Raw genomic sequence first — 13,095 nt, 5'->3', positions numbered from 1 at the left:
TTGTTATTCTGACACTGTACAGCACTTCAGGGCTGCATGGACAATGTACAGAGGTGTAAAGTACTTGAGTAATTTTACTTGATTACTGTACTTAAGTATTATTTTTGGGGATTTTTACTTTACTTGAGTACAATTAAAAATCAATACTTTTACTTTTACTTAATTACATTTTTTTAGAAAAAAAAGTACTTTTTACTCCTTACAATTTTATTTACAGTCAAAAAGTACTTATTTTTTGGAGATCACTTCATTCTATTTTCCCTTGCTATTACCAAACCAATTGAATTGCGCTGATGCCCAGTTTAATTTAAATGTTATTTATTCTGCCTATGAAAATCGTTTTCACATTATATGAAATTGGTCAGACATGTTCATTGGTCCTTTGGAAGTGACGTCATGTCACATCTATTACCACAATGCACAGCACCTTGACCTGGAAATTAGGGAAATTATAACAGTCAATCAGTGGAAGAAAATGGAGGAAGTATGTGATTCATCAGCAGCTGCGAGCAGCACAGTCCAAAATCAGCCACAGGATCAAGAGCACCCGTGGCCGTATCTTCGCGAATTCTTTTCTTTAAGTGGTGTAAATAAAGATTCATTCAAGATGAAATGTGTCCTCTGTCTCCCGCTTAATAAAGAAATATCGGCCTTCAAAAGTTCGCCATCAAACCTAAGGAAGCATATTGAGGTAAGTACATTAAGTATTTTGTTTTACTGATAGTTTTTTTTTTTTTTTTTTTTTTTTTTTTTTTTTTTGGGTGTGCATGTTTTGACGTTGATGGCGCGCCTTTTATATGTGTAGTAGGCCTATTTTCACTAATGCATGCGATTGACAATATAAGGCTCACGTAATAAAATGCTAAAATGCATTTGTAATTGGTAACGTTAGGTCCACGGGAAATTTGGCGCCTATTGCAGCTTTGAATAATCATTATCATTCCGTGCTCTCATTGTGTTTGAATTCATGCAAAACACAAGAAAACCAAGCGAGAAATTTTTTTCCAAACATGTTGTATTGTCAAAACGGTAACACTTTACAATGAGGTTGATTAGTTCATGTATTAACTAACATTAAATAACCATGAGCAATACATTTGTTACTGTATCTGTTAATCTTTGTTAACGTTAGTTAATAGAAATACAGATGTTCATTGTTTGTTCATGTTAGTTCACAGTGCATTAACTAATGTTAACAAGATATAAAGTATTAGTAAATGTTGAAATTAACATGTATACGTGCAGTTCATTATTAGTTCATGTTAACTAATGTAGTTAACTAACGAACCTTATTGTAAAAGTGTTACCATCAAAACTAATGTAATGAAATCAATTCACCCTGTCATGTCAGCCTTACAGTCCTGTGTTTTTGTCAATATAATCAGAAATAAAATTAATGTTTGATTGTCACTAAATGCTACTGTATTTCTAAAATCAACAAGTATTTAACATTATAAAGTGTGCAATTGGCTGCAAATGTCAGTTTTATTAAAGGGTTAGTTCACCCAAAAATGAAAATAATGTCATTAATGACTCGCCCTCATGTCGTTCCAAGCCCGTAAGACCTCCGTTCATCTTCAGAACACAGTTTAAGATATTTTAGATTTAGTCCGAGAGCTTTCTGTGCCTCCATTGAGAATGTATGTACGGTATACTGTCCATGTCCAGAAAGGTAATAAAAACATCAAAGTAGTCCATGTGACATCAGTGGGTTAGTTAGAATTTTTTGAAGCATCGAATACATTTTGGTCCAAAAATAACAAAACCTACGACTTTATTCGGCATTGTATTCTCTTCCGGGTCTGTTGTCAATCCGCGTTCACGACTTCGCAGTGACGCTACAATGCTGAATAAAGTCGTAGGTTTTGTTATTTTTGGACCAAAATGTATTTTCGATGCTTCAAATAATTCTACCTAACCCACTGATGTCACATGGACTACTTTGATGTTTTTATTACCTTTCTGGACATGGACAGTATACCGTACATACATTTTCAGTGGAGGGACAGAAAGCTCTCGGACTAAATCTAAAATATCTTAAACTGTGTTCCGAAGATGAACGGAGGTGTTACGGGCTTGGAACGACATGAGGGTGAGTCATTAATGACATCTTTTCATTTTTGGGTGAACTAACCCTTTAATGCTGTAATCAGAGAGTGTATGTGTAATTGTTACATTTATTGCATACAATATAAATATTTATTTGTTGTTTTTACAGAGAATGCACCCAAATTACCTCAAAAACTACTCTAAATTGACAGCACAGAAGAGAAAGATCGGGACCTCCACCCATGCTTCCAGCAGTAAGCAACTGAAAGTTGACTCAGTTTTCCCAGTCAAACATGTGTCTCCAGTCACTGTGAACAAAGCTATATTAAGGTACATCATTCAAGGACTTCATCCTTTCAGCACTGTTGATCTGCCATCATTTAAAGAGCTGATTAGTACACTGCAGCCTGGCATTTCTGTCATTACAAGGCCTACTTTACGCTCCAAGATAGCTGAAGCTGCTCTGATCATGAAACAGAAAGTGACTGCTGCCATGAGTGAAGTTGAATGGATTGCAACCACAACGGATTGTTGGACTGCACGTAGAAAGTCATTCATTGGTGTAACTGCTCACTGGATCAACCCTGGAAGTCTTGAAAGACATTCCGCTGCACTTGCCTGCAAAAGATTAATGGGCTCTCATACTTTTGAGGTACTGGCCAGTGCCATGAATGATATCCACTCAGAGTATGAAATACGTGACAAGGTTGTTTGCACAACCACAGACAGTGGTTCCAACTTTATGAAGGCTTTCAGAGTTTTTGGTGTGGAAAACAATGATATCGAGACTGAGGCAAGAAGGTGTGAAAGTGATGACACTGATTCTGAAGGCTGTGGTGAGGGAAGTGATGGTGTGGAATTCCAAGATGCCTCACGAGTCCTGGACCAAGACGATGGCTTCGAATTCCAGCTACCAAAACATCAAAAGTGTGCCTGTCACTTACTTAACCTAGTCTCAAGCGTTGATGCCCAAAAAGCTCTCTCAAATGAACACTACAAGAAACTCTACAGATCTGTCTTTGGCAAATGCCAAGCTTTATGGAATAAAAGCAGCCGATCGGCTCTAGCAGCTGAAGCTGTTGAATCAGAAAGCCGGCTTCAGCTTTTAAGGCCAAACCAAACGCGGTGGAATTCAACTTTTATGGCTGTTGACAGAATTCTTCAAATTTGCAAAGAAGCAGGAGAAGGCGCACTTCGGAATATATGCACCTCTCTTGAGGTTCCAATGTAAGTGTTTTTCCCCTCTATCGATGTAAACAAATGTGGGTTGTTTTTGTTTAATACTCTTTGATTATGCTGATTTCTCCTGTAGGTTTAATCCAGCAGAAATGCTGTTCTTGACAGAGTGGGCCAACACAATGCGTCCAGTTGCAAAAGTACTCGACATCTTGCAAGCGGAAACGAATACACAGCTGGGGTGGCTGCTGCCTAGTGTCCATCAGTTAAGCTTGAAACTTCAGCGACTCCACCATTCTCTCAGGTACTGTGACCCACTTGTGGATGCCCTACAACAAGGAATCCAAACACGATTCAAGCATATGTTTGAAGATCCTGAGATCATAGCAGCTGCCATCCTTCTCCCTAAATTTCGGACCTCTTGGACAAATGATGAAACCATCATAAAACGAGGTAAATGAATGCAAGCAACATACACTTGACGAATTCTAATCTGGGCAACCTTTGAGCCATACCAAAATTATTCTTTTATTTATTTATTTTTGCACTTTTTAGGAATGTTATATCCCATCTTTGGCTGTGATCTCAATATGAATATTGATGTAAAGTATTCTTGCAGCAGGTTGTAGTTATCCCTCAGTGTTTCTTGAAACCAAACTCATATGTATCATATGTGGTTTGGAAATGCAGTTAGATTTTATGCTAAAATAAGGGATTTGCATGATTTTAGATGTAGATGACTGCACGTAAATGTAGTTAATGACAAAATCCATAAAATTTGTTCCCAGTCAGAAGCCCCTCAACCAAACTTTTCTTTGTGTCTGCTCACTGTGCTTGTAGGCATGGACTACATCAGAGTGCATCTGGAGCCTTTGGACCACAAGAAGGAATTGGCCAACAGTTCATCTGATGATGAAGATTTTTTCGCTTCTTTGAAACCGACAACACATGAAGCCAGCAAAGAGTTGGATGGATATCTGGCCTGTGTTTCAGACACCAGGGAGTCTCTGCTCACGTTTCCTGCTATTTGCAGCCTCTCTATCAAGACTAATACACCTCTTCCCGCATCGGCTGCCTGTGAGAGGCTTTTCAGCACTGCAGGATTGCTTTTCAGCCCCAAAAGAGCTAGGCTTGACACTAACAATTTTGAGAATCAGCTTCTACTGAAGTTAAATCTGAGGTTTTACAACTTTGAGTAGCGTGTACTGGCATTAGATTGTCTGTCTTATAGTTTGATAATTAAATACAAACAGTTCTAAAGCAGGATAAAACCTTGTATGCATTTCATTTAATGTTTTTTGAGATTAAAAGCTTAAACAAGAATCTCTAGTTTTCTTTCTTGCTTTTACTTTTACTTCCTTAATACTCAAGTACAATTTTAATGGAGTACTTTTTTACTTTTACTCAAGTAAGATTCTAGCCAGATACTTTTACTTTTAATTGAGTAAAATTTTCCCTAAGTACTTGTACTTTCACTTGAGTAAAATTTTTGAGTACTTTTTACACCTCTGACAATGTAAGTGTTTGATAAATAATAATAATAATAATGATGATGAATAAAATATTATTGCAAATGTGCGCACAAAAACAGAGTTTAATAATGTGAAAGAAGTCATTAATTAAAAATATGACATATTACTATTTAATAATAATATTAATTAATAATATTAGATTTTAGTGTTATAATTTAAAAACTTATCAGACACTTTTATTGTTATTTTTTTATTATGATAAAAAATGACAATGCAGACGTCTTGATCTGGATTCCTGAGGGACTAACAGCAGATTGGCCTTTTATCGGCGCTATGTAGAACAAATCGGAAGCTTACTTCAGGGTGGCAAAGATGGCGGCGGCGCCTTCAGATGGGGCCAGTCTGCAGTCTCACATCAGTAAGTTCTCAAACATTGCAGGAATGGCTGGTTACGTTTTCTGTCCCGGTGAAACAGCAAAGATATTCGGCTTGATAACACCAAGGCGCCTACGCGGTGTCATCATGCTCACACTGCGGCGTCTGACTGAAGCCAGAAATGTCCTCCGTCAAACTGCAAGCAGCTGATTTTGGACAAACGTCACTGATCTCTGCTGTTTCTACGTTTGACTTTCAAGTCAGAGGTGGTCGGACTCGGAGACCCGCGAGCGTCTCTGTCATTTCGGTACCGAATGTGAACCGAACCCTCGAGCTTCCGGAGGATCGTCCCCTCCTGTCACGAAGTGTCAAACTTCAGCCCACGCGACATGATGATCAAAGCCCACACTCCATGTTTTTCTTCTGCAGATAAAGCCACCAGCCCCCTGAACAAGGAGACTGACTGGAGCAGCATCAAGGCGTTCTGTGATGAGCTCGACCAGAACCAGGATGGGTGAGGTTCTGATGGACCACACAGTTAACACCAATGAGGAAAAACTACCTTTACATTGATCTAACTGAAGAAATCCACTTATTCTCCTCCAAAATGATAACATACGTCCATTAAAAAAAAAAAAGTCACACACTCATGCAGCATGTGTCATCTGGGTTTCTGTCATCAGCCCCCAGCTTGCCTCCAGACTCCTGGCCCATAAGATCCAGTCTCCTCAGGAGTGGGAAGCCATGCAGGCGCTGACTGTAAGAGCTGCAATACGACGCAGAAGACTTGAACCATGTTTTTTACTGCAATTTTCAAAAAGATAAAACAAAGTGTGTTGATTGTGCAGGCTCTGGAAACGTGTGTGAAGAACTGTGGGAAGAGATTTCACACGGAAGTGGGAAAGTTTCGCTTCCTGAATGAGCTCATCAAGGTGGTCTCACCAAAGGTAGAAGCTCAGCTTTTCTGTCTTTCTGGACGAGTTTAAACTCTTAAAAGTTACTTTGATCAAATCTTAAAGAACGACATGAAGGCGTAGATAAAGCACTGCAGGTTTTAACTGTCCGTTTGGCGCATTTAGCCGGAAAAGAAGCCCCACTGATCATCAGTTTATTCAGATACACAGAGCATTCCTCAGCCTTGTGTGTGTGTGTGTATGTGTGTGTGTGTGTATGTGTGTGTGTAGTATCTAGGATGCCGGGCTCCTGAGCCAGTGAAGAAGAAGATCCTGGAAATGATGTACTGCTGGACTGTAAGGCTTCCTGAAGAGACCAAGATAGCAGAAGCTTATCAGATGCTGAAGAAGCAAGGTGAGAGCCTCAGAGATGATCTGGCCACAGGTTTGGCAAAGGGGGCACATTTAAATGACCCCAAAACCTATTCAAATCAGAAAACGTTAATGCTTCTCGTATCGTAAGGAAAATCAAACCAAACCACAGGAAACCCTCTTCATACCTTTAGGTTTTTATTTTAAAAAAAGGACAGCGTTTATTTCACATTTAACAATATTTACATGATGCGGCCATACTACAACCTATTTACAGTTACACTGGCTAAAAAGCAAGATTAGTATGACCATGTCAATGTATTCAGACAGAACCATATTATGTCCATTAGAAACATCAATTCTTCCATTCTCACACTCATTCCTTGATCTGGAAAACTCACTGTGGACCCTGATGGTTGCTGCTCCGACCTTCCCTTCCCGTTTTCTCCTTTTATCCTTTGCTTGCTAATGAAGAAATCTACAATCTTCTGTGAACTTTTCATTTTTTCCCTCTTATTTCTCTCCCTGATTCTACTTGTTGATCCCGAAGAACAAAGCAAACGTTTAAATCGCAAAATTACCTCTTCATAAACGGGAGATAACATATGGTCCAGTAGAAGCCACACCTGAAAATAATCAGACAAACAAAGATCCACAAAAACAACAAAGTCCCACTCTGATATAGAAGTAAAGACACAACACACAGAAGAATAGCGAATACGGCCACAGCCGTAACATGCTACTGGATCCCACGTTGTTCCTTTCACGCTGGGCTGAGAGGAACCGCTCATGTGAGCGCCACAGGTCCTCTGTTCAACGATTGTGGAAAAAGCTTCTATGACAGATTCTATGAAAGGGGTTTCCATCCCAGTACTGAGAGGGATGAGTCAGAGATGTTATGAACAATTGTTGGATGTCTTCAGAGATGGTTGTAGGAGGGCTTCATTCCAGTCACATCTGAAACTGGAAACTGAAGATTACCAAATGTGGCGTTGAACAGTGAACACAGTTTTCATTGTATTGCACATGGAATGCTGTGGAAGGGTTTTCAGCACAGGGAACTTTTTGAGGTCTGTTGAGTCAGAAAAGAGGAGGATGCTTATACTTTGAGTAATAATGTCACAACAGCTGTACGTTGGCAAAACAAACGTAACAATTGGTTGGCAAACATTTGAAAGGTCATCTGAAAGGTCAAGGAGTTAAGGGTTTCAGAGGCCAGATGTTTGGAGTTGGTTCATGTTCTGCTCTGAAACACCTCTGTTTGGATGATCCGTTTTCCACAGAAGAAAGGTTTGACTCGGGCATAAATAGCTGGTACTGAACAGTGCAGGTGAAGTTTTCCGGATTTCTTGTGATATAATCAAGTGTAAATTAAATATTTGTACAAAAAAACGGAATAGCAATTCCATTCACATTTTAGCTTCCTAAAGTCCAGCCCACTGTTGTTTTTCCACATCCAAACAATCCAAGTCTTTGCTTAAGTGTTTCCACACATTGGACTGGAATGATCGTTTTTCATCATGTGTGTTGTCTGCTCTGATGCACTTGGTTATTTTTACCTAAGAGTTAAATAAACCTAATGAGTCTCAATCCAAAAGGTATTTTCCAATATCGATATAATTGATTAATTTCTTTTTCAAAGGATTTTTTCAATAGTATAAATCGATTGGATGAACAACTCGCCTCAGATTGATCTGGCTGGATTTTAGGAATATAAATTGATTAAGCCAATTATACATTGTTACGCTTATGATCTACTAACAAGAGAAATACACAAAGCTGGAGCTGAGCAGATTTCTTGTTGCGCATGAGGTCGATTGTTGCTTCGGCTGTTTCCAGGTATTGTTAAGCAAGACCCTGTGCTTCCTGATGACGAGCCCCTCCCACCACCTCCACCCAGGACCAAAAGTGCCATCTTTGATGACGAAGAGAAATCCAAGGCAAGGAGGAGCAGCTAATTTCATTTTTTTATTTTTCTGTTGGAAAAACACATTTGTATCCAGCTAATTCTCCTCACATGTCCCTCATAAGTGTATGAAATGATGGGATGCTGGAACATCGTGGAGGAAACGGTGGTTCACAGAGTTCTCCTCCTCTTTCCTTTCTCCTCTTCCTCGTCCTCTTTCTGTAGACGCTGTCGAGCTTGTTGAAGAGCACTCATCCGGATGATTTAAGAGCAGCAAACAAGCTCATCAAGGAAATGGTCCAAGAGGTGACAGAGGCTTCCTTTACTAAAAGTGCCGTTTGGAACCAACATACTGAACACAAACAAAAGAAAAAAGGGTTCTAATAGTAATTATGATCTCATCATCTTATGGTCTAATCTCCAAGTAAAAATTCAAATGAACGAAGTTTATTGTTAAAATGTTTGGCTGTAATGATTTTTGCAGGTCAAAACTGAGCTTCCTACACATCTTATCATGTTTACCATACGGAGAAATGGTCTGAAGCTGTTGATGTTGCCTTGTTTTTGCCATGGTAACGAGGAACTGTTTTTTTCCAGGATGAAAAGCGAGTGGAGAAAGTATCAAAGCGAGTCAACGCCATTCAGGAGGTGAAGGAGAGCGTGAGCCTGCTGAGCCAGCTGCTGGAGGGCTACGGCATGGAGAGCTGCTCCCAGAGCAACCAGGAGCTCATTAAGGTTGGGAGAGCTCAGCAACTTTGAGAAACCATGTTCTGTCATTTTACAGGCTGGTGATTCTGTTGCAATTGCTCCAGAACACGCTGACATGCCCAAATGTTTGGAAAAGCTCACAGCTGTTCTGGTCTTTATTCCCTCCAGAAATGACGTTTTTTTTACCATCCTTTAAACATTAAAGAGAGATTGTTAAAACGAAAAGAAAGAAAGAAAGGGGGGGGGGGGGTTGCCTTTTATTTCTTTAAACGTTTCCACATGCAGGATCTCTACCAACGGTGTGAAAAGATGAGACCGACGCTGTTCAGACTGGCCAGCGACACGGAGGACAATGATGAAGCTTTAGGTAATTCTGCCTAGATGGGACGGGCCCGAATCCCGTTGAGATGCTGCTAACTGCTCTGTTGCTTACAGCGGACATCCTGCAGGCCAACGACAGCTTGACTCAAGTCATCAATCTGTACAGACAGCTGGTAAATGGTGAGGAGGTCACAAAAGACGGCATCCCCACAATCCCACACCAAGGTGAGTCTGTGAGGCCGCCTCCCGGGTCCCAGAAGTTAGTAGAACTTCGCCTTAACGTTTGATGTCTTTTTTTTGGCAGACTCAAAACTAAGCAGCAGTTCAGCACTCTTAGACTTAACAGGACTTAACCTCTCGGGGAAGTCAGAAGCCTCCAATGCAGAGCCCTTCAGCTACAGTAATAATGTAGGCTTGTGTCTGTTAGATGACGAACTCATGTCTTTGGGTAAGAAAACACCATCAGATGTGCTGCTCCTCAAATCAAGTGGGAGTTGATTCTTCATTCTCTCATTTCTGATCTCTTAGGACTGAATGTAACAGAAAACTGTGACTCAAACAAAGCTTCTCAGGTGCGTTACATCATTTCTTCATCCCTGCATGCAAAAAAAGAACACCTTCGGATCAGCTACGACTGACATAGACTCTGTTTGACTTGTTTAACCTCAGTCGTCAAACGCTGCAGAGCTGTCCTCTCAGAGTGCGCCAGCAGCAGTGCTTGTTCCAGCTGCAACTCAGCTGCTGCCGGCTCCATCAGGACGAGGCTCCTCTTCCAAAGCCATGGAGGAGCTGGACCTGCTAGGAAAGACCTTGTTACAGCAATCTCTACCTCCAGAAAGCCAGCAAATCAAATGGTAGTAGAGGAAACGGTTAGCAATGCTGGGATGGGCGCTTTCAGCTTCCACGTCACACAGTTTTGGTTCTTTGTTCAGGGACAAGCTCCAGCCTCAATCTAAAGTCCTTTTAAGAGACCTGGGGACCAAGTCCAGCCTCACCACCAGGCCTGCTGCCCCCACGTCCAGCCCAGCCGTCCACTCAGAGAAGCCTTACACCTCCCTCATCTCTAACCCTGCAGAGGAAGGGTCGTCTTCAGCCGCTGACCTTTATGACAACATCTCACTAGCTGAGGTTACTGTGCCTCTGGAGTCCATCCACCCAAGTAAGAACTGCAGAATTTATTAGTTAATCCTCGATTCAGAGACCTCATTATGGCTGTGACGGAAGACCGTTTTCTGTGTGGACTGATAGGATTAGAGCAAACATGGATGGAACTTTTAGGGATTTTTTCTAAATATTCTCTCTGAGTTAAATTTCTGTGCTTTTTAAAGTTTTATTTTATGTTATTTTGGTTTTAATTTTTTTGGGTTAGAAAAGGATTTTATCCTAAATTGGAGATACCTTGTATTCCTTCTGAAAGTCACATTTGATAAAACCATGTGTGCAAGAATATGAGGAAGAACAGCAGGAGAATATTTTTGAAAACTGAAAACCATAAGCAGAGAAGATATATATATATATATATATATATATATATATATATATATATATATATATATATATATATATATATATATATATATATATATATATATATATATATATATATATATATATATATATATTTTTTTTTTTTTTAATCTGTAGGAACCTGCATGTTTCCTGTGTTTCAGGCAGTCTTTTGCCAGTGACTGTATTTGACAAGAACAGTCTGCGGGTCTTGTTCACCTTTGCACGGGACTGTCCTCCTTTGAGACCTGACGTGCTGGTGGTGATCATCTCCATGCTGTCCTCAGCTCCCGTACCTGTCACCAACATCCGTTTCCAGGCTGCCGTGCCCAAAGTAGGTCCAGGTTCCTCTGCTCTTCACCCGTCAGGCCTGAAGCCTGCTGCGTTTTGAGACTCACCGGTTTGACTCGTCGCTCACTCTGATGTCTCTGTGATCCATGTTGACAAATGTGTGCCGTCAGCAGCTGTGGGTTCACTTCCAAACTGCTTCATAACACAAAGCTGCTTCCATCTTGAAGCTGCATGTTTATCTGTTCATGGGCTTTGACTACAGTAATACATGTGTGCTGTCTACTGAACTTTATTTGATGTCCTGAGAAAACTGCAGAATATTATTTAATATTCTGAATATGAATCTAGATTAGGCTGTTTATCCAGAAAATGCCGTGAATGCAAACATGGCCGTTGCCATTTCAAAAAGCTTTTGATTTTAAACGAAGTGAAAGTTTGTTAGTCGTAGATGTCAAAAACTGCATCGTTGTGAATTTGTTTCAGGTGATGAAGGTAAAGCTGCAACCCCCCTCAAGCTCTGAACTCCCAGCCTTTAACCCCCTCCTGCCTCCGGCCGCCATCACACAGATCCTGCTGCTGGCCAATCCTCACAAGGTACTCCCCCCTCCTCAGTCTCCTCTGCACCTTCCTCCACGTTGTCATGGAGATGAGAGCCAACGTCTTTCTCGTTTCAGGAAAAAGTCAGACTGCGGTACAAATTAACCTTCAACCTGGGGGGCAAATCTCACGATGAGTCTGGAGATGTGGACCAGTTCCCTCCCCCTAACACTTGGGGGAACCTTTAGTGAGGAGGTCGGGCCTCCTGCAGCTGCTCTCCTCACGTCTTAGTGCTTTCAGACTCTGTTCTGGGAGTTTGGACGTGGCGGGCTTTGTGAAAACAAGTTACCTGTGCCTTCTTTTCTTTTGCTCCTCCTCCTTTGTCTCCTCCTCCAAAAAGAAAAGCAGTGGTATGTGTCGACATACTGTTAGCTGTCAGGATTCAATCCGGCGACTTTTGGAAGATGTTTGAAGTCGTCCAGCTCACTTACCCGAGTGAAGGACGTGGAACCGCTGGTGTCTCAGCTGGTTCTTTGCACAGCTTTCCATGTCTTCTCACTTGTTTTTTCACAAGCTCGTGCAGAGGAACTGAAACTACAGGAAGGAGTTGGGTCCCTCAGTACCGTCTCAGCGGTTTTCTCAGCCAAACCTGTCCAGGGAGTTAATAGCAGCGTGGTAATTCTTGCTGAAAGGGTCGACAGGCCTGTTGGCCTCGTCTCTCTGGTTTGCTTCAAACGTTATCAGAGTTCCAGAAGCTCTGCATGCAAGGGAGCTGGTTGTTAATGTCGTTTCATTTTCTCACATCTACAGGTATTCTTCATTTCTGCACTTTGTTTTCTACACAAAATGTCCTTTCATGTTTTTCACTGAAATGAATGCACTTTTATTTTAAAATCATTTTTCACATTGGGTTTACCTATTTTCCATTGATTTACCCAAAGAGGACATGTGAAGTCCTGCACGGGCATTGCAGCACGTGGTTTAATTCTGCCACCGGTGCCGGAGATATCCCGTTCTTCTGTCTTGTATTTATGTTTGCAGTTTCTGTTGTCATGTATTTTCCCTTTGTATAACATATCAAATCATGTTGTTACCTGGAAATGCTGACTTGACTGGGGAAGAGGTTTGATGCAAATCTCTTGGGTTTATATATAAAATAAAATGAAATCAAAAGAAGTCTATAAAGCAAGTTCTTTTTTTTTTCTTTTTTTTTTTGCTGCTTAAAAGTAAAAACTTTGTCAAAGTCACACAATGCATTCCATGGCCTTAAAGGTAACCTTAAAGTGCATTGTCCCTTTTGTCCCCAATAGTGAACAGAAATGGGGGAAAAAAGACGACTACAGAATTTGATCATGTGGATAAATTTATAGTTGAAGTCAGGTGTGTGAAATATGTTCTCTGCATTTGGTACATTCCATGGGGAGAAGATTGAGCTGCAGACAATGCAGACACAGCTGCGCCGTTTGGTGGCTTAGCCCCTAATTTAACC

At 40.8% G+C, this 13,095-nt stretch overlaps 2 protein-coding genes across 5 annotated transcripts; both read left to right on the top strand.

The window, feature by feature from the left end:
- The first annotated feature begins 34 nt into the window (after positions 1-34).
- On the top strand, positions 35-4,548 carry LOC111948253. Of its 3 annotated transcripts, none has more exons than XM_023960340.1 (4): positions 35-691; positions 2,219-3,276; positions 3,362-3,529; positions 4,066-4,548. In XM_023960340.1, exons 1-4 carry the CDS (start codon positions 368-370, stop codon positions 4,133-4,135), a joined length of 1,620 nt encoding a protein of 539 aa, XP_023816108.1. In that variant the 5' UTR covers positions 35-367; the 3' UTR covers positions 4,136-4,548. The 3 variants fall into 3 exon arrangements, with proteins under 3 accessions (XP_023816108.1, XP_023816100.1, XP_023816103.1); XM_023960332.1 differs by having other exon boundaries at positions 42-691; positions 3,362-3,678; XM_023960335.1 differs by lacking the exon at positions 35-691 and having other exon boundaries at positions 2,036-3,276; positions 3,362-3,678.
- Positions 4,549-4,987: 439 nt separating this feature from the next.
- LOC101158748 (ADP-ribosylation factor-binding protein GGA1) lies at positions 4,988-12,782 on the top strand. 2 transcript variants are annotated; one of them, XM_023960310.1, is made up of 17 exons: positions 4,988-5,115; positions 5,502-5,586; positions 5,756-5,831; positions 5,921-6,019; positions 6,257-6,380; positions 8,177-8,277; positions 8,469-8,549; positions 8,841-8,978; positions 9,237-9,318; positions 9,387-9,497; positions 9,577-9,720; positions 9,801-9,844; positions 9,942-10,126; positions 10,205-10,431; positions 10,943-11,112; positions 11,553-11,663; positions 11,744-12,782. In XM_023960310.1, the coding sequence occupies exons 1-17, from the start codon at positions 5,070-5,072 to the stop codon at positions 11,852-11,854; spliced, it is 1,935 nt and encodes a 644-aa protein (XP_023816078.1). In that variant the 5' UTR covers positions 4,988-5,069; the 3' UTR covers positions 11,855-12,782. The 2 variants fall into 2 exon arrangements, with proteins under 2 accessions (XP_023816078.1, XP_023816085.1); XM_023960317.1 differs by lacking the exons at positions 11,553-11,663; positions 11,744-12,782 and having other exon boundaries at positions 10,917-11,112.
- Positions 12,783-13,095: the final 313 nt, after the last annotated feature.

This window comes from Oryzias latipes, chromosome 1 (assembly GCF_002234675.1).
Source record: "Oryzias latipes chromosome 1, ASM223467v1".
NCBI classification, from domain to species: domain Eukaryota; kingdom Metazoa; phylum Chordata; class Actinopteri; order Beloniformes; family Adrianichthyidae; genus Oryzias; species Oryzias latipes.
This window is presented reverse-complemented; position numbering and strand designations above follow the sequence as displayed.